This window comes from Polyodon spathula, chromosome 3 (genome assembly GCF_017654505.1).
Source record: "Polyodon spathula isolate WHYD16114869_AA chromosome 3, ASM1765450v1, whole genome shotgun sequence".
In the NCBI taxonomy this organism is placed as follows: domain Eukaryota; kingdom Metazoa; phylum Chordata; class Actinopteri; order Acipenseriformes; family Polyodontidae; genus Polyodon; species Polyodon spathula.
The window spans coordinates 92,911,929-92,934,981 of NC_054536.1; the positions used below are offsets into that span (position 1 = coordinate 92,911,929).

General features: G+C 40.5%; 1 protein-coding gene across 1 annotated transcript in view; it reads left to right on the plus strand.

Moving 5' to 3' along the window:
• Positions 1–23,053, plus strand: part of LOC121313661 (gamma-aminobutyric acid type B receptor subunit 2-like) — a 319,270-nt gene that overhangs the window by 244,460 nt on the left and 51,757 nt on the right. The window contains exons 12-13 of the mRNA XM_041246430.1: positions 2,700–2,807; positions 8,343–8,465. Coding sequence (XP_041102364.1) covers positions 2,700–2,807; positions 8,343–8,465 — 231 coding nt within the window. The remainder of the gene's footprint in view (positions 1–2,699; positions 2,808–8,342; positions 8,466–23,053) is intronic.

Here is a 23,053-nt window from a genome sequence, read left to right on the forward strand (position 1 = left end):
TGGAAAAAATTAAGAGACCACTGCAAAATTAACAGTTTCTCTGGTTTTACTTTTTTATAGGTATATGTTTGGGTAAAATGAACATTTGTTTTATTATATAAACCACTGACAACATTTCTCCCAAATTCCAAATAAAAAATATTGTCATTTAGAGCATTTATTTGCAGAAAATGACAACTGGTCAAAAGAACAAAAAAGACGCAGTGTTGTCAGACCTTGAATAATGCAAAGAAAATAAGTTCATATTCATTTTTAAACAACACAATACTAATGTTTTAACTTAGGAAGAGTTCAGAAATCAATATTTGGTGGAATAACCCTGATTTTCAAGCACAGCTTTCATGCGTCTTGGCATGCTCTCCACCAGTCTTTCACATTGATGTTGGGTGACTTTATGCCACTCCTGGCGCAAAAATTCAAGCAGCTCGGCTTTGTTTTATGGCTTGTGACCATCCATCTTCCTCTTGATCACATTCCAGAGGTTTTCAATGGGGTTCAGGTCTGGAGATTGGGCTGGCCATGACAGGGTCTTGATCTGGTGGTCCTCCATCCACACCTGGCTGTGTGGCATGGAGCATTGTCCTGCTGGAAAAACCAATCCTCAGAGTTGGGGAACATTGTCAGAGCAGAAGGAAGCAAGTTTTCTTCCAGGACAACCTTGTACTTGGCTTGATTCATGTGCCCTTCACAAAGACAAATCTGCCCGATTCCAGCCTTGCTGAAGCACCCCCAGATGAGTCCAATTTTCAGCTTTGCCCAACATCTGGTCATCTAATGGTTAGATGGAGACCTGGAGAGGCCTACAAACCACAGTGCCTTGCACCCACTGTGAAATGTGGTGGAGGATTGGTGATGATCTGGGGGTGCTTCAGCAAGGCTGGAATCGGGCAGCTTTGGCATGAATCAAGCCAAGTACAAGGTTGTCTTGGAAGAAAACTTGCTTCCGTCTGCTCTGTCAATGTTCCCCAACTCTGAGGATTGGTTTTTCCAGCAGGACAATGCTCCATGCCACACACAGCCAGGTGTGGATGGAAGACCACCAGATCAAGACCCTGTCACGGCCAGCCCAATCTCCAGACCTGAACCCCATTGAAAACCTCTGGAATGTGATCAAGAGGAAGATGGATGGTCACAAGCCATCAAACAAAGCCAAGCTGCTTGAATTTTTGCACCAGGAGTGGCATAAAGTCACCCAACATCAATGTGAAAGACTGGTGGAGAGCATGCCAAGACGCATGAAAGCTGTGCTTGAAAATCAGGGTTATTCCACCAAATATTGATTTCTGAACTCTTCCTAAGTTAAAACATTAGTATTGTGTTGTTTAAAAATGAATATGAACTTATTTTCTTTGCATTATTCAAGGTCTGACAACACTGCGTCTTTTTTGTTCTTTTGACCAGTTTTCATTTTCTGCAAATAAATGCTCTAAATGACAATATTTTTTATTTGGAATTTGGGAGAAATGTTGTCAGTAGTTTATGGAATAAAACAAAAATGTTCATTTTACCCAAACACAAACCTATAAATAGTAAAACCAGAGAAACTGATAATTTTGCAGTGGTCTCTTAATTTTTTCCAGAGGGGTATGTGTGTGTGTGTGTGTGTGTGTGTGTGTGTGTGTGTGTGTGTGTGTGTGTGTGTGTGTGTGTGTGGGGGTGTAAATTGGGATATATATATATATACCAGAAGTCCATCTTCTCATGGTCCACTGCACCAGTATGAAAACAACAAAACAGTGTTCAGACTTGAGTGTTTAAATACTGTGGAATATATTCTATTAGACTTCACACACTGGTATAAACTAAACAAGGAACATTAGCAGCACATGGTCATTTGTTAAGTATGTTTGTGCATGAGTGTTAAAAGGTAAACACCACTGTTATTTACTCCTATGAATGCTGTGAGGCATGATGCTCTGCAAAGCCATGCCTGGAGTGAAGTTAACAGTGGTGTCAGATAAATAAGGATTATGGGGGTGGGGAAACACCATTAGTAAATACACATTTTCTCATAGCAGCTGATGAAATAGATCCCAGCATTTGATACCCTGGTGTGACAATGCACAGATGGTACAGAATAATGTAGTCATGTGTATACTGTACAGATACAGTAGAGTAGGTATACTACTTAATTTCTTCAAAGTATCCTTGTGACATCAATTAAATTCTATAATAAAAACATATGATACTGGAGAAACACAAGGGCATATTTGTGGAAGACCACAGGTGTCGGCTTACCGGAACCTGATCTAGTTAAAGCAGTTCTTTCAAAGCATTAAAATGTTTGAACCACCACGTCCAGCAGAAAACCATACTTCATAGCTTTGCCATGCTCTCACTTTGCTTTACTGCACTTTCCTGTAATTTTACCATGGTAAACTTTCATAAGGACATGGCCTATTAAAAATATATTAACTTTAAAAGCTTATAAACAGACAAAAAGGGCACTTGCATCCATTGAGAATTATGATTTTTACTAAAACAGATGTTCAGATTTCTACTACTTTGAAAAAAGCCTTTTTTTTGTATAGGGTAAAGTCTGAAAAAACATGTAAGTTATCCTGTATGGATACAGTGTATGGGTATGGAATGAAACCTTTTAAAAAGGTCAATGCATTTTCATTGTGATGTCAGTGAGATCCTCTGCCTGGCCCAGCCTGGCTGTGCCTGCTTATTCCTTGTCCTGCCTCTCCTTGCAGGTGCGCACTTGGATCCTCACTGTGGGATACACAACGGCGTTTGGAGCGATGTTTGCAAAGACCTGGAGAGTCCATGCCATCTTTAAGAATGTCAAGATGAAGAAAAAGGTGGGGAATACAGAAGCCTGTTATATGCATGTTCTAAAACTAGGGCTTTTTTATCTTTATGAGGGCACAAAATATTTTTAGAGGAACATTATTTGGGAAAGGGTTACAGACGAGTACACTAAAAGGACAGAAAATGCTCTTGGTGATTGAAATTCAGACCCCAAAATTTTTATTGACCCGCACCCGAACCGCAAACTGTGAAAAGCCGACCCGAACCCGGCCTGCTTCTGCTTCTCAGGCCCTGTGGGTACCCGACCCGATGCAGGACTCTACGTCAGCCATCTCGTTGATTGCTTCAGAACAATCTTGAAAAAACTATTTGGGAGTTTAGATTGGAGAGCAGATTTGTCCCTGATAAGGACACCTCAACATAGGTTCCTGCATTAGAACGCATTAACAAGACCAATCGAAGTGCTTACACACCTGGCATTAGCATGCATTAACGAGACCAATCGAAGGGCTTACACTCTGGTATTAGCATGCATTAACACGACCAATCGAAGGGCTTACACACCTGGCATTAGCATGCATTAACACGACCAATCGAAGGGCTTACACACCTGGTATTAGCATGCATTAACAAGACCAATCGAAGGGCTTACACACTGGTATTAGCATGCATTAACGAGACCAATCGAAGGGCTTACACACCTGGCATTAGCATGCATTAACAAGACCAATCGAAGGGCTTACACACCTGGTATTAGCATGCATTAACACGACCAATCGAAGGGCTTACACACTTGTATTAGCATGCATTAACAACACCAATTGAAGGGTTTACATACTGATATTACTATGCATTTTTTTAGCACCACTGAAAACAAGATTTGTTTTACACATTTAAGGAGCCATCATTTTTTGAATTTCCAAATGTGATGTGACTATGAAGATTCACTTAGCTGTAAAAAAAAAAAAAAAAAAAAAAAAAAAAAAAAAGCAGTAGTTTGAGAAAAAATGAGGCAGTTTATTGGATTGATTTGGACTACCTAATGTTACCTTAGTTATTGTAGTACAGGATTAACCATGCCTATACATTTTGGGTTAATCCAAGCACAACAATACCTGCATACCATCGTTTTACTACAAACTCAGTTTCAGGGTTATTCCAATTCAGAAAGGTAGTTGTCCATGTTTACATTGACTGATTTTACATCTTAAATTTGTAAATTTTTACTAGCACACCTTGTTACCTTACTTTACATTCACACAGGTTATGTAAATCAGTGTCCAGAATTGATCACAGATGTAACTACCCTTCAAGCCTCTTTTTTAGATTTTCCAGCTACAATATTTCTGTTACCATGTGGGCAGGAGAGCATGATGTGTCAGAGAAACTGTGGGCTTCAATAGTACAGTAGGTGGGTCTGAGCTGTTTTTAGCTACCTTCCACTTCTATATTGACTCTGACACAATGTTCCAGGCAGTGACACCATGCTTTTGTTTTGCTGCACTTGAGTTGAAAATGAAATCGGGAAATAAATAGACAGAAAAGACAGTCCATTTGTTTAATTCTTCTGTGTAGGTTATAAAAAACCATACAAGGCTCAGTTAACTGAGATGCAGGACAGGATATTGTTGTAGGAATGCGTTTTAGAAATTGCTGAGCTCTCCAAGTTGCCATTCACCTACATATTGCTGTAAAAATAACTATTTAGATGTTTGCCCCATACTGATACACAAATGCATACAAATGGCTAGTAATTACAAATGAATTTACTCTGCATACAGTCTGTTAGATCAGATGTGAACCAGGCTGTTGGGGAGTCATGCCAGTTTTATTAGGGATTATTATCTGTGCTTGTCGATTGAGCCTCAGACATATCTTTAGTTGAGCCTTTGTGTATTTGGGGGGGCTGGAGCCAGGACTTCTCCCATGTGTTATCCCACTAAAATATCTGTCAGTCAACCTTTAATTATGTCAGTCACCCTAGTTAAACAATACCCAGCTTCCTAATTCTCATCTTGCTTTTCAGTTTGCAGTTATAACGTACACTTGCAGACAATCTTAAAACAAACCTTGTTTTCAATCGGTTCAAAAATGACTACTCACCCGGGGCAGCTTTCATTTTCATCTGACTCAGATGAAGAAATTCTCTTTCTTTTTGGCTGTCTTTCAACAAATAATCCACCGGAAAAATGTTCAAAGAAATCCACCCGTCCTGCTTCTCCTCCATTTGACAATGCTGCTTCAACCTTTGCTTATCCAGCTGTGCCCGCTGCCATTCCTCTTCACCGCTCTTAACTCTTTAGACCTGAGGGTGATTCTCCAGCGCAAAGTTTTTACAAAGATTAGCCCATTGACAAACTTGTGAAAGCTCTTTTCAAAAAAGGATTGCCCATTGAAGCAGGGAGCGATCAGGCTGCCTTATTTGTTTCATATTGCAAATTCATATTGGCCTAGTCTGTTTTTCACGCTCAAAAGTCTCAGCCGAGATCCAAACTAGTCAGTTCAAGAGCCGCCCCTGCTGCATTGCAAGCTCCACTCACCTCCGATTCAGCGACTACAACCCCTCAGTTTTCAATTTCATCTGATCCTTCCTCTGATTTGCATTGGTGGCGTAGTTGCAGCCAAAATACTTTAACTATATATTTGTTTCTCATTCTCCTGCTTAAGTCTAGTCATTTGCACCCGTGCCAGTCTCCCCCTTCGGAGAGCAAAGCTTGCTCCCAAATTTTGAGCTAGTCCTTCAACTCAGCTTATTGAATGTGTCTCTTACAGGTGGAGGAGGCCAAGCCTGACCTCTCTCGACTAGACGACTCAGTAAGCCAGGGAGACCTTGATTCGTCCTCCTATCCTTCCTTAGTTTCCCCTTGAGGGAAGTCCTTGCTTCCCGGCCTTGGAGGTCAATCGGTTCGGCCTCACCTCAGTGAGGGCGATTCTCTGAGTGGTCAAAGGGAAACCCCTCTTCGGTTACTAAGTCACAAGCACTTTGTCTTTATTCTAGTAGTCCCTTACCCAGGCCTGGCTCCTGCTATCATTGGTTTGCAATGGAAACTCTTATGTTGGTGGTGGTTAGTCTTTGATGGATTTATTAATACACTAATAACAGGCCAAAGGCTTCTGTTTTATCCATTTAATTACAGCAGCTTTTCAAATTGAAGGTGATACCTGGGGTTGTCTTTTGTATTTAAAGATGGAATGGGTTAAACAGTGGTTAGTTCCACTGTTCTTGAAGATAGCTAATTGTAAATCTGAAAGCGAGCATTGTGTAAACCAAAATCCTACTAGCCCTTCCTCACTCACCTCAAAGCTGGGTAAACAGCGGACTTGTCAGTCAGATTCCCTCTGTGTTTTCAGTCAGAAGTGGCAGCTCCATTTTCAGCTTCACTCAACTCCTCAAGTGTTCTCTTGTCTAAGCGAAGCATGAAGCCGCAGTGAGTTCTGGAGACACAGTACAGAGTATTAAAATAACACACAAAAAAACCTTCTCAATAAAATGTTTGTTTTTTTCTTATGTAACATCTGATTTAAACTGTTTTATTATTTGTTTTTTTTTATCATTGCTTACCTAACATAGGTAGACGTTTAACTGTTATTAAGTAAAAAAAAAAAAAAAAAATATATATATATATATATATATATAAAAATTACCTTTTTAGAGGTTCGTCATTAGGTTTGCAATTTTGACATTGAAAAGGTTAACAATGTCATTTTAAAGATATTTTTACTGCAACTGTGGACCTTGGAAGAGAAGATAGTAAAACTCACAACACAAATCTTTTCACATTTAATTCTCCATCTTGATGGAGATCATTGGTCTCACCTTTTACCTCAAAGCACCAGATAACATCAGAATAAGTGATCTTTTTGTTTATTTTAAATGCTCATTTTCAGCATCTCTGAGTCAACAATGAAAAGTATCATTTCAAAGGAAGCCCTTGATTAGGTTCAACAACCTCTGGTTTTGCTTGCATGTACACAACATCAATAACTGTGTGCATGTCATGGCTCGAATGTGAGCCCCCCTTCCCCTCCACACACAGAAACAACCTCATAGGCTAAAGGCTGCTACCCATCAGATGCGGTGTGGCAAGCACAACTGTGCAGTGATGCAACAAAATAAATCAAACCAATACTTTCGATAAGTGCCTTTCACACCAGAGGAAACGTGAGAGCTGCACTAGGATGGCACCGGAGCCATGCGAAAACAATTTGAAGACGATATATGGGAGTCCATTTCGAAGGAACTGGATAAGCCTGGTGTGTATGATTTATTGCCATATGTGTTGAAATACAGTGAGAGAAGGCACTCGTAATTACTACATCATGTTGAAATATGTATTAGTCTTGATCATAGGTTTGTCAATAGCAATTTTGAACAGTTGTATAGATCTGGCAGTTTTCAAACCTGTTGCATCACCTCTGTGTTGCTTCTCATGTGTATGGTCACGATGCTGCGAAAGTGTCTCGTGGCCAATTAAAATAACGCACCGCATCTGGTGTGTGGAGACCTTCCGGCTTGTTGTTTAATTTTTTTAACTCTTTCTACCCCAAGACCTAGAATATCAGAGCATATTTTTGTTGACTCCAGCATTTTATTAACTGTTATTGTATCGTTCTCATTTTGTAACATAAAAAAAAAAAAAAAAAAAAACTTTTCATGTTAAACTAGGATTTAGTTAAAGACTGGATGAAGTAACTATTAAACAGGTGGCTTCATAGCTGTATTGAATAATACTAATATAAACTAGTCTCTTTTTGTCTGGTCAAAAACTAAAGTTTCGCTGGAAATGGTATCCCTGTTTATCCTATTCTCTTATTTCCTTTTATTCCTTTGAGATGACTTTATACCAGTGCCAAAAGAAGTAAATTAAAATATTTAAGTTCTTGTCGAAATTAATATATGCTGCTAATCAGAAGATGCCCTGTTTATCAAGGAGTGCCGTGGAAAAGGCTTATTTTCTTAAAGGAATACAAACATTTCAAAGAAGCAGCTAAGAGCAGGCGTTCGAAGTTCTGAGGAATTAATCGCTAGTCCGATACTGTTAAAATTGCTTTATTCCTTTAAAACAATGCACCTTTGGTAATGCACTTGTTGCTCAATAAGGCCCTATGAGTTTCAGTCCATAACTGAAAAAAAAAATACATTGTTAATAAGCATGTTTTGTAAATGTGATTTTATGACATATTAAGAGTTACACTAATTGATGAATATGTTCTTTTCTGATTGGGTGTTGGTAAATAGCCTGTGTACCATCCTGCTGCAGGCAAAATTAAACCTTGTGACTTTCAGGGAAGAGTGCCATCTAGTGAGTCACCGTATCCACAATTATATCATCTATTGGCTTTAGAGCAACTATAAGAAAGAAACAAATCAAAGTCAGAAACGATATCATATCCTTCCAACCATGACCCTTCTCCTCACAAGTTTTTACAGTCACAGTTTTTGTGAGGGTTATTAAGATATGTGTGATTGGTTTCTAGCATTGTTACTAAACATTGTGTATTCCAAATCATTTTGACCTTAACTTCCATTTATTGGTATGTGAGAATGTCGTCTCCCTCCTCCTCTCTGACTGTCTTTTTTTCAGATTATTAAAGACCAGAAGCTGATGATAATAGTTGGTGGGATGCTGCTGATTGATCTCTGCATCCTGATTTGCTGGCAGATTGTAGACCCCCTAAAGCGGACAGTGGAAGAATACAATTTAGAGGTAGGTGCTTATCTTGTAATTAGGGGATGTGTAGACAACTACTGGGCTTGCAGCAAACTAGAAAAGAAAAATAATTGACATGCTGTTGACTGTATAGGTATTGGAAGCATCTGGAAAAACACTTGTAGATAGCCAATGAGGATATTCAAGACAGTCTTATCTTGTCACACTGATGTAAATGATTCTATTTGGCCTCTAATTTTAAGCAAGACAAGGACACATTTCTGAGATGGAAGGTATTTTGCACCGTGTATGGCTTTGCTATCATTGCTTACTGTTAACTAAAAAAAAAATTGCTATTTTTAGACATAATCACACAAAATCCCAACTAGCCAGTCCTTCTGTTTTGTTAAATCTTGAAAGACAGTTTTGCTGAACTATGATCTATCACTTGATGGTGTTTTAACATATTACAAGACATCTAGAGCCCTATTTTCATATGTGACATAAGCTGTGCCTGTAGTCGTTTAGACGGGTGACTTGTGCGATTTTCGAACGTGTAAGTTTAGGTGCTTCCAGGCGTTTACTTGGTTAATGTCTATTTTAAGTTATTTACGGCAAGTTAAATTAGCTGACCCCTATGTGCAATTTCCAAATTATTTACATGTCTATTATTAGGCTTTTAGGAATTCCAGTGTTACACCCGCTTCTACTTCGTGTAACTTCAGTCGCTATTGTTTAAAAAACAGACAATTCACTACTGTTTTGAAACCGAGAATGACAGATTAATTTTTTGGCTCAGACAGAGAGAAGGAGAATAAAGGGGGGCAGGAGTATCCTTTTGCTAGATTATACAGACACCGTATTTTTTTAACCCTAACAGATTATTAGTATTTTTCGACTAAATACACAAGCAATATTGGATTTGTCAGGAGTTATCCATGAAGATAACCACTGCCCTAATATAGTTTGCTTCAGGGGGATTTAAGATCCATCGGAGACAACACAAGCATAACCAGTCTACCATGTCCAAAATTGTGACAGAAGTGAGTGCTGCTTTAGTGAAGAGAGTGAATAAATATATCTGCTTTCCGAAACCTACACAGGTGTCACAAAAAAACAAAAGAAGATTTTTTTTATTTTCTTACTTTCCAGTTGTGTTGGTGTTTGCATTCATTTATTGTAAAGCACGCTGACTGTTACAAATGGCTAGAGAACTAAATGTAAGCAATTATGTGCCCTGGCTGCTCATTACTGTCCTAATTGATATTCTGCCTAATCAATCAGCATGTTAGCGATGACAGATTTCAAAAATCACACCTACATTGACAGGTCTAAATCCAATATTACCTGTAGGAGAGAATTTAGTTTTTTAGACTAGCATAAGTGATTTGGATGCTTAAACCCCTAATTAAACACTTAGTCATTTACAAAAATAGAGGCTATACCAGCCCTGACTACACTTGCCTAAAAAAAAAAAAAAACTTTAGTTAATTTGGTCACATACGGAAATAGGGCCCCTACTATATATATAATGTTTGGCCATGTTATAAACAAGTAGTGCTCCACAACCCATCACTAAAACCAGCTCTTAAGGAATGTGTGGAGCTTCTGCTTCAAAACTGACTCAGACCAGGAAAGGGTCTGGAGGAGGGAGGAAGCACAATCAAGCTTTTTTCTCTCCTCCTCCTCGCTCTTATTAATTAACAGCAGACGATTCAGAGGAGAAAGGGTTAAACTGCGTTTGTAATTTCATCGTGTATGCTGCACTCGTATGTGGGAGAATAAAATGTTACGCTTCTGTGCTTAAGCTCTTAATATGTGTGACTCATACCTGATTAAAGCTGAAGTGTACTGTCAGTTTCAGTTTGTGTTATTGGCCATTAGTACCGGGGCAGGCAGTGGTGCACATTTGACTGAATTCTTATTAGAAATGAATTGTACTGGTGATGTCTGGCTGTTGGTCTGATAGCCCTGTTGTACCCAGCTGTTTGGGGATACATATTGTTGGTGTATGTGGTGCTGTGGGGTTACAGCTTTAATTCAACATGTATTTAAATGTGTGCTCTACTTGGTACTCTCTGTAGTTAAGTGGTTACTGAAATATGGTTTATTCATTTTCTTTCTGTGGGAATTATATAATATGCTGTGCTGAAATCCCTGTAGTCATTATACCTAACTCCTTCAACAACACACATTTAGGGCTCTTCCATTTTGTTGTTATAAAATTGCATCTGTAGCCTTTAGCAGTGTTACTTTATGACCACTCAAGCATTCATATGCAAGGCCATGACATTTCCCAGGCCATGATTTATAGAATTGCATGAAAGACTTTAAAATCATTTAGCAGGTGAGGACATCTTACTGAACTAGCCCCAGCTGTATTTATTTTGTACATCCCCCCATTCTACACTGATTGATATTCAAGGTTTTAAGGGTGCGCTTTGCACATCTCCTTCAGTATGCAAGACATGAACGAGCCTCTTCTTTTCTGTCGACACTGTGAATATGGACACTCCATGGATATATAGTGAGATTCTGGATGCCTTGTTTTATTTACTAAAGTATGGTTCAGTTGTCTTCCTGTCTGGGTGGGAGAAGTCAGGAAATAAACACAGATCTCGCCTCTGCAGCCACAGCCGCTTGCTGGGGGGGGGGCACTTGGCTGGATCTTCATGATGGGATAGTTGACTAAAGAAAAGTGCAAATGACATCAAGCATCTGTTTAGTTTGTGTTCTGGAAACCATAAGGAATAGAAATCTAATTATAATTTCAGCAAAATACGCAGCACCATATAGTGTATACAGTACAACAACAACAAGGGATCACACCTGGAATTGAGAATGGATTCATTTCCACATGTTTTGATGGTAGTCTGACTACATGCTGTGAAAATTGCAGAAACTATATTAAGATCCAAAATGGAAAATTTCAAAGCATATGACATGATTTATTTAGATTTCCAGAAAGCTTTTGACAAAGTCCCTCATAAAAGATTAATTCTCAAACTGAACGCAGTTGGGATTCAAGGAAACACATGCACATGGATTAGGGAGTGGTTAACATGTAAAAAACAAAAAGTACTGATTGTGCACTGCATCCTTCAGCTGTACTACAAAAGGGAGAAACAGTTATGACAAATGTGTAATAAATGTAACGATTATCATCATAATAACACATCACGTATTATAAGGGCATTGATGCATACCCACTAACTTTATTCTTACAACAGTCTTCTGTGATACAAGCATATTTACTTTATAAATACAAATTCTGGACTGTATTTTATTTGTTATTTTCCACCTGGAAGGTATTTCTGAACCTGGTTTTTAGTAGTCATATTTGCACCTCAGACATTTTAGGTGCAAGGTAAGTGTTTATACAGCCTATTTGTTTTGTATTGGTGTTTTGTTTGCATAGTGAAAGCATGGTAAATTATGGGAGCAACGTGCAAAACGTGGTAAACTTTTATAAGGATCATTTCAGGAACCATTACACAACTTATAATCAGGATCTCTGTTGATTTGTCTTCGATCCAGCTTGTAATAGGTTTTTGTTGTATCCAGTATTGCCTTTTCAATAGGTATGTTTCTTCTACCACAACAAAGCCTCCATGTGAATCCACTGCTCACAAATTGAAGGTACTGATTGTGTGAATTTACACAGAGTTGTTTGTTCTCTGGCATATTCTTTAAATTAAATAAGGAAAGAGAAGCATTCAGCAGGTTTGCGGTGGCATTTCCGCTGTTTCCCAGCCACCACTTTGCCCACCAAAGGGAGGGTACAGAAAAATCAACAGGTAAAAATCTACCCCACAATGACCTATAGTGTATGATCTTCTGTGTTTTCTTGACTTAGTTGTCCGAATAGCAAAAAGGAGAGAACGTTCAGTATTTGCACGATTTACATTTACACTTAAGAATACCATTCCACTTGGGTATTTTTATTATGGTAATTTGGGGCTCAAGTGGTTTGATGAAGTTCTTTAAAATTCAGTAAACACCGGCAGCCTTATCAATGATTCCCATGTTTATGTATGAGGTTCTGTAGAGTGAAACATATCTTTAGATGTTTGCCGGAAGGCGTACTGGTTTACTTCATTGGGATTGGAAATTATGTTGTAAATTCAGGTTTTTGTACTCCTGGTAATTGCCAGCAAGCTGTTTCAAATGCAAGATATTCTACATTGTAGAATACTCAGTGAGCTCAAAGCAGTCACCAGCAGGCTGGCCCTGATAACTCCAGGGGGCAGTTGCTCGCTGATGTCTGCTGTAGAGCTCCTTGGTGTAAACTGACAATTGGCTTGGTCATGTGTTAGCAGGATGCCAACTGACCTTCAGTTCACGTGAGATTTATTGTGGATAAATTAGTCAAAGTTAAATCTATATATGCATTGTGTAAAATGTGCAACTTCTGGTCTGCTTTTCTCCAAGCAAACTTTAAAAGTGGAGGGAATGTGATCACTGTTTGGTGTATTCATTTAATGCGATGTGTCCAACAAGGTGATGCAGAACTCTGCTCACACCATAATTGTTATGGTAAAATGGCACGCCTCAGAAAGAGACAGATCTTATGAAATATTCTTGAATTGAGAGCCTCTGTGGGTTAAATTTAAGCAATCATCGCAGCATCATTTTTTTTTTGTTTTTTCTGTATCTTCTCCACACTACTGCACCTCATCACCGTTTGATAAACATCAGACTAGCTGGAATGAAAGACACTGGTTCAAATCCCATCTATGCCACCAACAGTCACCGGTTCAAATCCCACCTCGTGCACTGACTGACTCACTGTGTGACCCTCAGCAAGTCACTTAACCTCCTTGTGCTCCATCCTATGGATGAGATGTTAAATCAACTTCCTATTGTAAGTCACTGCATATAATTCACAGTTCACAGCCTCTAAGACTCCAAAAAAGCCACAAGGTAATTAAGGTTTTACTTTGCATATGAATTTATTTTAAGAATTTGTTAGGCATCACTAGTATCTTTTCACAATTAGTACCTTCTTTTGTTTTAACCATACCATCACTAAAATGTAACAAATCAGTCATGCATGATGCTTCCAACAGGGACCAGTTTGGAAATTAAAAGTATTCCTCTATTTCGACCTGGGCCAGTAAGAGGTAGCTCTTAATTTCAGCATTAATTTTGCCGCCTTTGTTGTAGATACAGTATACCAGACCACTTAATGATATGCTGTAAAATACTGAACCAGACCTCAAATGTAAAATTAAACAAGTTGAATGCTGCAAGCACCAAAAATGGCCACATCCAAAGAAAATGGCATTATTTCCATTAAAGCAGTTCTCTGAGCCCTTTTCATCTTTTATGTCTCCGTCTGTAAATTATGATATCAGTTTAATTGAAGAAGGGATTGTAATGAGGAAGTGAAGTTTGTGCTAAAGAAGGACGTACAGCATGGAGATCTGTTCAGGCAGTGGATAACATCTTAAGAAGGTGTCCTCCAAATCTTTAAGGAGTCTGAAGGGTTACCGTATTAGTTCATCAAAGGCTTCTTTGGTCTGTTTCATGTCTGCTTTTCTCTTTCATTCCAGCTAGTCTCATGTTTATCAAACGGTGATGAGGTGCAGTCGTGTGGAGAAGATACAGAAAAAAAAAAAAAAAACGTTACTGTGATGATTGCTTAAATTTAACCCACAGAGGCTCTCAATTCAAGAATATTTCATAAGATCTGTCTCTTTCTGAGGCATGCCATTTTACCATAACTAAATTATGGGGTGAACAGAATTCTGCATCACCTTGTTGGACACATCGCATTAAATGAATACACCAAACAGTCCGAAATAACTGAGAAGGGGCACCATTGCATAGCAGGTAAATACAGTGACTCATGAAAAATGAAAAAAATGCTGGTACTTCAGAAAGAATATATGTACATTAAGGTAGCAGAACAGTCGGCCTTGTCTGGCTAAAACCTGAGGTAGTTAACAACTACACAAATCCCTATGAGAAATACAGCACTTACTCTAGGTGCTGCCAAACTTAGTTTAGTTATACTGTACAGGATAATCTCTTTTTTTTTTTTTTTTTTTTTTTTTTTAGTTTAACACTAAATAATAATTTAATTTTAACGGATCCCACAGCACATGCAGTATATGTGATGTATAAGTTATGGATCAGCTGATCTCCTTTGGGCCTCCAGGCTCATATCAGTTGCTACGACACAAAAGCAGCCAAGCAGAAGGGCAGAACAGTGGGTATCTACAGTATATCTGCTGCAAAACGACAAAGAGAAAATGTTTGTGGCTGAATATTTGGGAAACACCTCCCCCATTCTGAAAGTATCTGAAAAAAACTCTTGTCTGGTATCAGATAGAAATCAACTGGGATGGGCTGGCATATTCGTCAGAAACATGTTGTGTTGAACACCACAGTGCATTGTATCCCTCAAAGAGAGATGCAGTTAAAGCAAGCAAGGGCAGAGGAAAACAAGTTGGATTACAGCAGTGAAAACCTCAACGGCCCGACTTGTGAGTTCATCAAAATTCCTCGGGCGGCTGTTTACTCGGCGTATTACAAAGTCTTCAGGGAAACCTTGGGGATACCCTCTAAAGTTCATGGGGGCACATAATAGCAAACCTGCAGTTTAACAGGAAAAAAAAAGGGGAGTTCACCTACAGTATAGTTATGTACTTTTGAATTATTCAGTATGTATTTATCCAGTTTTGTCAGTTTGAGTCTCCTCATTAGAAGTAAAGATATATTCTCTAATGCAATGTGTGTTACTTTCTGTGAGTAAACCAATGTATATATTGTTAACAAGATATGCTATATGGCCTTTCTGACCATGTTTATTACTACATGGCTTACTTTTAAGATAAAAACAGAGAATATAATACATGACTTATGATTCCCTTTCAAGTACGTGTAAATGTAACCGTTACCGAATGGGTGTTTACCTCCTAAAGACCTGAATCCTGAATGTTGGATACCAAAGCTGCTCTTTGAGCCTGTGACCTAGTTGTGACCCCACCCCCGAGGGATCAAAATGATTGCGGTGACAGATCTCAGCAGCATTTTTCCTTTCAAGACTGACTAGACAGAGAACCTTGTTCAGATAAGTACAATATCTGTATATATGTCACATTTACTGTGTTTTTACTAGAACTGTCAATCGTTTAAAAAAAAAAAAATTGATCGGTTACTTTATGGGCATTAGTTGATTAATTGGTAGATTAAATCAGTAGATTAATCTGTGCATATTTTTATTATAAGGAAACAATGTTATAGCGGCTGTCCTGTATAGTAATACTAAAAAATCAATAGAATTAAATAAATAAATAAATAAAAATAAGCCCAATGGGAATTTGGTGTTTTTAAAAGCATTTTTATTATTTTTATTTTACTAAATGTAACACATTTTCACAAAACGACCATTCCTTTAGGCCACTGTCAGTCACATACCTGAAAAGCAAGCCAGCTGAGCTGCGTTTCCATCTTCGGTTGTTTAATCTTCCACTACAGCTCCATACTTGGCTTCCTGTGCTTCTGCTTTTATTCGTTCTACATCTTGTAAGAGGTACCCGAGAATACTGTGGCTATTGACAAGTGATTGGTTAACATGCGGTCATAGTCAAAAATCTGAGAAATCAACTAGAACCTCTAGTTGAGGAACTGTTGCTGCCATCATGCCCTCTGAATGCCAGTTCTTGCCTCCCAAGGTAAACAATAGAATCAATCAAGCGTTTAAGAGCCTCACAATTTTCTTACTTTCTCATTGTGATGTATTGTATCCCTACGCTTCTGCTCATACAGTTGAACATCAGTCTGGGTTTGTTCAAAAGTTTTGTGTTACAGGGGCTTGCAAGTGACTTTGGGAACACTCATGTTTTTGTGCTGACTTCAATAGATATCCTAGTTTGCTGCAGCCAGTGCATGTTCCATATTACCTTTCTGTAATTAACAAAAGACAGTTCCAGCAGTATTATTATTTTTTTAATTGACAGCTACTGATAAGCCATGGATATATTTCATAATTTGAATGTTGGAAGTGGCAAGTAGATCTCTTACCTTCCTGTGTATTTGTGGTATATGCCTCCCTTTTTTTAAAAATCTCCAATTTTTCTGAGAAACCCCTTCTTGAAAATTGATTTGTAACTGAATCACTCCGATGTCTCTGTCTGATGAAATGTATTTTTTAATTTGTAAGTAGCAATTCTAAATATTACTTTGAAGTTCTCAATATAATTCTCAATAACGGTCTCTATAATATTAGCAATACTGTGCGAAACTCAGCTATTCTTGCACCCTTACCCTAGCATATTTATCTCCCGCCTCTGCTCACTCATGATTGGACACCTGCATAACAAGGGGCAGATCTTTGACTCTCCCATTGGTTAAACCTACTTAAGACCTGAACTGTTTATGTCCAGTCTCCGCTCACTGATGATTGGACTGCTGTGGAGAAAATACTGTTCTATTGGTTGATTTTTATTATATATATATGCGATTTAAATAAAGAAACGAATAAAATAAAATTATCGCGATCAACTCTTCAGTTGATTAATCGGTCCAATTAATCTGTTAATTGGAGCAGCCCTAGTTTTTACACAGTTTTTATGTGATAAATAGTTTTTCTTTTTTGGCATATTTGTGTGCACTACAGCCTGGTACTGGTTATGGACCTGCTGCGGCCTTGTGCCCCGCGTTAAGCCAGCGGCTCAAGTTGCTCCTTCCCCAGGACCCAGCATCATAAGTCAACTGACTTTGTGCTCTACCCCCAGGCCACATAGCTCTGGCTGGAGCTTATTACTGTCTCGATTTTGTTGCTTTTGCCAATAAGAGAAGGTTATGTATATTTTTATATATTTGTAACTTTTAAATGAGAGTTTTTTTTTTCTCATTGTTTTATTTGTGTTTTACAGATATTGAACGCAGGCCTGTCTAAAGTGGTGCTTGACCTGCATACAGTAAGAGCAGCTGCTGAGCAGGACAGATACTACCTTCGGCATTTTGTTGGTTGTTTTACAATCACAGTATCTCGATGCCGCTTTGGTGAACAGCTATTAGCATCACGATTGTCATGGCTGTTAGTTTATTTTGACAAGCAGACTTCCCTCAGTCTCATGTTGATACTGACTGAGTGGTTTTGTCAGTGGTTTGTACATTGCCACCCGTGGTAACTGCGACCAGATGGACCCATAACGCCGGTACCGAGGTCACCGACCCACTTCCAGCACCAACTCGGTGCTAAAGTCACTGAACCAGCCAGGTTCCAAATCAGTACTGACCTGGTAAGTACATTGAACTGATACTGAACTGACCTGGTACTTCCGCTGTACCGACCCAGTTCCAACCCGTTACCGAACCGATACTGAACCTCTCCTGCTCGGGTCTTGATCTGCCCATTCGATATATACAAGCAGATTGAGGCAACAGCTGTACAACATTGTACTGTACATTGCATTGCTTGTTCCCTGCATCATGCCTGGGTTCCATCCCTGTGAGACATGCAAGGCCAATCTGCCTACGGAGGAGAAGCACCACAGGTGCTCTTCCTGTCTGGGGCCAGAGCATGCCAAAGGAGCAGTGGTTAATTGCAGCTTCTGCAAATTTTATACCCCTTTCTCCAATGCACACTTGAGAAGAGGTTCTCCCTTACTTCTGCTCAGCACCCTCCCCCATCACCTTCTCCTGGAGTGCTGCCTGCATCCTCACCCTATGGCTCTGCGCCAAGGGATGGTGGACAAAGCACCCGAGAATGTAGCACAGGCAGGAAACTGTCTTCACATTCTTCTTCATCCTCCTTGAGCTCAGCCTATCTTTCCCTTCCCACCCTGAGGAGGAAGAGTCACCATTCCAGGTGAGCAGCAGACTTGGAGCAGATGGAAAATCTGGCCAGCTGTTTCCCACAAGGGAACTGTTATTGTTAAATTGCTGCGGGAATGCTTGGTGCCATCTGCTCTACAGTTTTCTATATGAAATCCAGTCTTCCTGGGACCATCCGGCAACATCCTTCTGTTTCCCCTACATTGGTTGTCCTGCAGGGTGCATTATGTGGAAAAGTACAGCGGAGGCAATAATAGGTTCCGCTGCCCTCAGCAACGACAGAAGGCGCAAGCTAAGCCACAGGCGAAACCGCAGCCCTAGGGGTTTGTTGCCACAGGCCCAGATCCCCTTTTCTTGGAGCCATCTGGACTATTGGCTATTTGCTGCTATTCAAGTATGGTTCCCCTCTCTTTCAGGACATGACTACAACATTAGTCACAGGCCCACAAGATGCCACTGTGGTGTCTAAGGAGGTAACAGCTATGCTGCAAAAACAGACTATTCGCATGATAAACCCCCTTGAGTTGGAAGAAGGGTTCTACTCCAGGTACTTCTGAATGCCAAAGCAGGAAGGTTGTCGCTCAGACTCATACTCAACCTCAGACAACCTGTTCTGAACCTAAGACTGTTCAAGATGTTGACAATGCAAGGACTATTGCAGTCAATCAGGCCACAGTCCACAGTGGACATCAAGGAGACCTAATTCCACATCCCCACAAAGCAGCGCGTAGGAAGTACTTGCGGTTTGCCTTTCAGGGAACAGCATACGAGTTTCATGCCTTGCCCTTAGGCCTCTCTCTAACTCCACGTGCCTTCTCGAAGTGTATGGGAGCTATTTGGCCTTTTTGAGACTCAAACAACATCATGTGACGAGCCAGCTCACACCTTTCCAAACAGCCTCCTATCTCGGAGTGTGCTTGGACTCCGGGTCCATGCTGGCCACTTTGTTGGAAGGCAGAGCGCAGAGAACAGCCGTCTGTTCGGAACTCTTTCATCTCAACAGAGCACAAATAATAATGACGTTACAGAAACTTCTGGGTCTGATGGCAGTAGCTTCCCAGACCTATCAGTTGTGTCTCCTCCATATAAGCCCTCTGCAGGTCTGGTTCAATCGCAGGGTCTTCCAGCCAATGTTTAATCGCGAATGCCTATTGACAGTATCCCACCTCTATCTAATGGCACTCTCTTGGTGGAAACAACTACCCCATCTACGCCTCGGCGTAGTGCTAAGCAGTGTCACCAGAAGGGAGGTTGTCTCCACAAAAGCATCCAGTTGGGGATGGGGCACTGTGTGGAATGGCCGAGGCATGCAAGATTTGTGAAGCCCCTCATGGAAGGGTCACCACATCAAAGTTTGAGCAGCAGACAGTTTACCTGGCCTGGCAAAAAAATTAGCAGACAGTTGTGAGACATGTGCTTGTCCGCAGTCGCCCAGTCTCAAGCACGTGTCCCTTTTGGGATCTAGCAGAGTGAAATGAGAAAGTATTGTAGGAGAAAAAAGTTGAGGAGACAGCGTTTAAAATCTGGCTGCCCTCACGGAGTACCCCACATCCCATGCCCCCCCCCCCCCCCCCCCCCCCCCCCCCCCCCCCCCCCCCCCCCCCCCCCCCCCCCCCCCCCCCCCCCCCCCCCCCCCCCCCCCCCCCCCCCCCCCCCCCCCCCCGCACAAGAGACAGAGTCGCTTGAGACTGTTACTCTGTCTCTGCTTGGCTCTGTCCCACCACCACTCTGCTACAGTGTTTAATAGACATCATGTTAATACCTGTAGCCATTTTAATACAAACTAGATAGCTTTACACCAGTCAAGCCTACATTCAAACATGCGTGTCTAATGTTTTGTTGAACTCTGCCACTCAGTATGAAAAGTGGATAGGCTTCAGCAGTCAAATTGAAGATAATGCTGTGACTGACAGATGCTTCTATATGTAGCAAAGACAAAGTAGTGCTAAAATAAAACAGCAGTGAGCCGTGAACAAAAATCTGAAGCATTGGTCTGCTTGGACCAATACTGTACATGTTGAAAACAATTTGCATTTAGAGTGATAGAACTGTGCCAATATTAAAATATTAAAGGGTCAGTTTTTTTCCGGTTGCTAGGTTACAAATTTCTCAATGACAGTAATCAATTTAAAATTATTTTTGTAATAACCAGCAATACTTTGGACGTTGCAACATCATTTTTCAGCCTCGTCAAAGGCCCTCCCTTTAATACTTTAAGAAAAAAATTCGGGATGGTAAAAGTGCACATGTAATAGCATTGAAATCCTAGTATAGCCCACAATAACAAGCTGAAGTAGTGCTCGACACAAAACATTGCTGTGGGATTTCTGTCTGGATGAGATCGAAATGCAAGCACCCCCATTGAGTTAGTAGGAATAGTGGGATGTTTTTTATAAATGTACTGTATGGAACCCAACTTTGCCTCTGCATTTATAATGAAGGCCTTGAAGTCTAAATGAACAATTTGAATAGAAGTAAATGAAACATCCTAATACTGTGGACAAGAAAACATCTTATAATTAAAGTTATGGATATAACCAATAGTACATTAATTATGTTTGTTGTTGTTGGATGGGGTGTCCGTCTAAGCAATGTGACAGAATACACAGTGGAATTACAGATGATGATTTAATAGAATACAGATTCAACCACATTAATCCTAGGCATAATCTCATTCCTGCTGCAGCAATACAGCAATCTGTTAAGCTACTGTTGGTTTCATTAAAATACAGATTTAGGAGATTTGTGTTCAGATAGAAAAAAATGCTGCATATATTTATTTGCTTATACACAACAGCTTTGATAAATCTACCTTTGGAAAGTTAACATTCACTTAAATCATACTGTGTTTTATGCAGTGGTTCATAAATAAAAATACTTTACATGAATACAAGATCTTTGTTGCATATAACATTGACGTAACTACGATTTCATTCACTGCGCCATTGTCAATTATTACTGTGCCATTGTCAAGAATTGTTGTCGATTTATGTCGACAAGCAAGGTATTCATTACCGGTTGAAAACGTGCACACAGCTGCACAGTAATTGAAATTAAATGACAAAAAAAAAAAAAAATTGTTTATACAGTTCTAATGATGCAATCCACTTGTGTTTACACTAGTCTGCGATACAGAAGCACACAAACAAAAGTAGTGTATCTAGAAAGTAAAGGATCATATTTTATGTCATTTGGACAATGTTGAGCTACACAGTTAAGGCTTGTATGCAGACTGCTGCTGCAGCTGCAGTTGCTGTTGAGCCGTAAAAGGGAACATGTGGTGGGGTGTGGCAAAGTGCCCCGCACATGGGCTATTTATTTGTATTGTATGTTATGTGTTGTGTGTTAATGTTGGTGTATAGTCATTGGTACACGGGATATAAATGGGTCTGTGTAACACAAGTGTTTAAAATGTATATTTCTATTTAGACACGAGGATTGCACAGCACTTCACGCGCAGGTAAAATGTAATAATATGTGAGCACGGGGAATTGCACTTTATTAATCCATGTGCAGTTGTACCGAGACTCCAATTGAATGATTGATTAGCAATCGAGTCTCGGTACAGCTGCATAAAAGCAGCATGTTTTCACTCACTCGGGGTTGTGTGTTTGAGTGGAGAACGGGTGTGGAGAGGTGAAAGTAAAAACATAAATTGATTTAAACTCACCATGTTTGTCTGTTCGTCCACTCATTTGTCTGTCTGTTTAGTGTTGGTATGTTTTGTCTGTATCTTTATTTTGGCTAATGTGCTGTGTCCTGTGTTTTGTTTGTCTTTACAACCTTTTATTGTCTGTCTGTTCAATTATTAAATGCTGAGCGAAAATAATCGCTCAGCTTCACCAAACTCCACCTTTCTGTTTATTCTTTGTTGGTTCCTGTTTCTGGTCTGACGTCACCCACTACAGCCGTCTTTGTGACACGTGGTGTCATTGTGGGATTACCAGCGCCACCTAGACGCTGACCAGAGCAGGAACCGCGTTGTTTTTTTGGTTTTTTTTGGGGGGGGGGGCGACTGCTGGTTCTTTTTTATTGTCTTTTGGAAAAAAACATTTTTAAAAAATGGAAGGCTGGAGAGATGGCAACACTGAGCAGGGGGAGCTCCTCGGTGGTCTGGAGGACCAAGGCTGGTGCCTTGCCTGCGTGGTGTATGGGCACGTGGTGGCTGTGTGCCCCTTCCAAGAGGAGGAGGAGGAACCAGACCAGGAGAGGAAGGTCTGAAGGAGTGGGAGAAGAAAGTGGTAGCAGCAACCGTAGCAACAGCAGGAGGACATCGGGGACGACAGCTTGAAGGCCTTTCTCAAATACCTTGCGGCAGAGTTGTGCCCTGGCTGTGGGGTATATGGGCACACATTGGCCCTATGCCCCACGCAATACGCAGAGGGGGAACTAATGCCTAAGTGGGGGGAGCCCATATGTCCAGCACCCAGACGGGGGGACCATGAGCATCCAGCACCCAGACAGGGGGACTGTGAGCGTCCAGCGCCCAGACGGGAGGGACCGCTGGAATACAAAGCCCAAGGAACCGCTTTTTCTACCTCCACCAGCAGAGGAAGAATGCCTGCTGTCCCCATCTTCACAAGCAGGGGAAGAATGCCTGCTGGTTTTGCCACCAGAGCAAGAGAGAGAGCCGCACCAGTTCCCTGCAAGTGAGGGAGAGCCGCTCCAGTCCCATGCAAGTGTGGGAAAGCTGCACCAGTCCATTGCAAGTGAGAGAGAGCCACACCAGTCCCCTGTAACAAGGGTAGACAACACACCACTCCCACCTCTGTCGCCAGAAGACTACACGCCGCTCCCACCACCATTGCCAGGAGACTATGCGTCGCTCCCACCACCGTTGCCAGGAGACTACACTC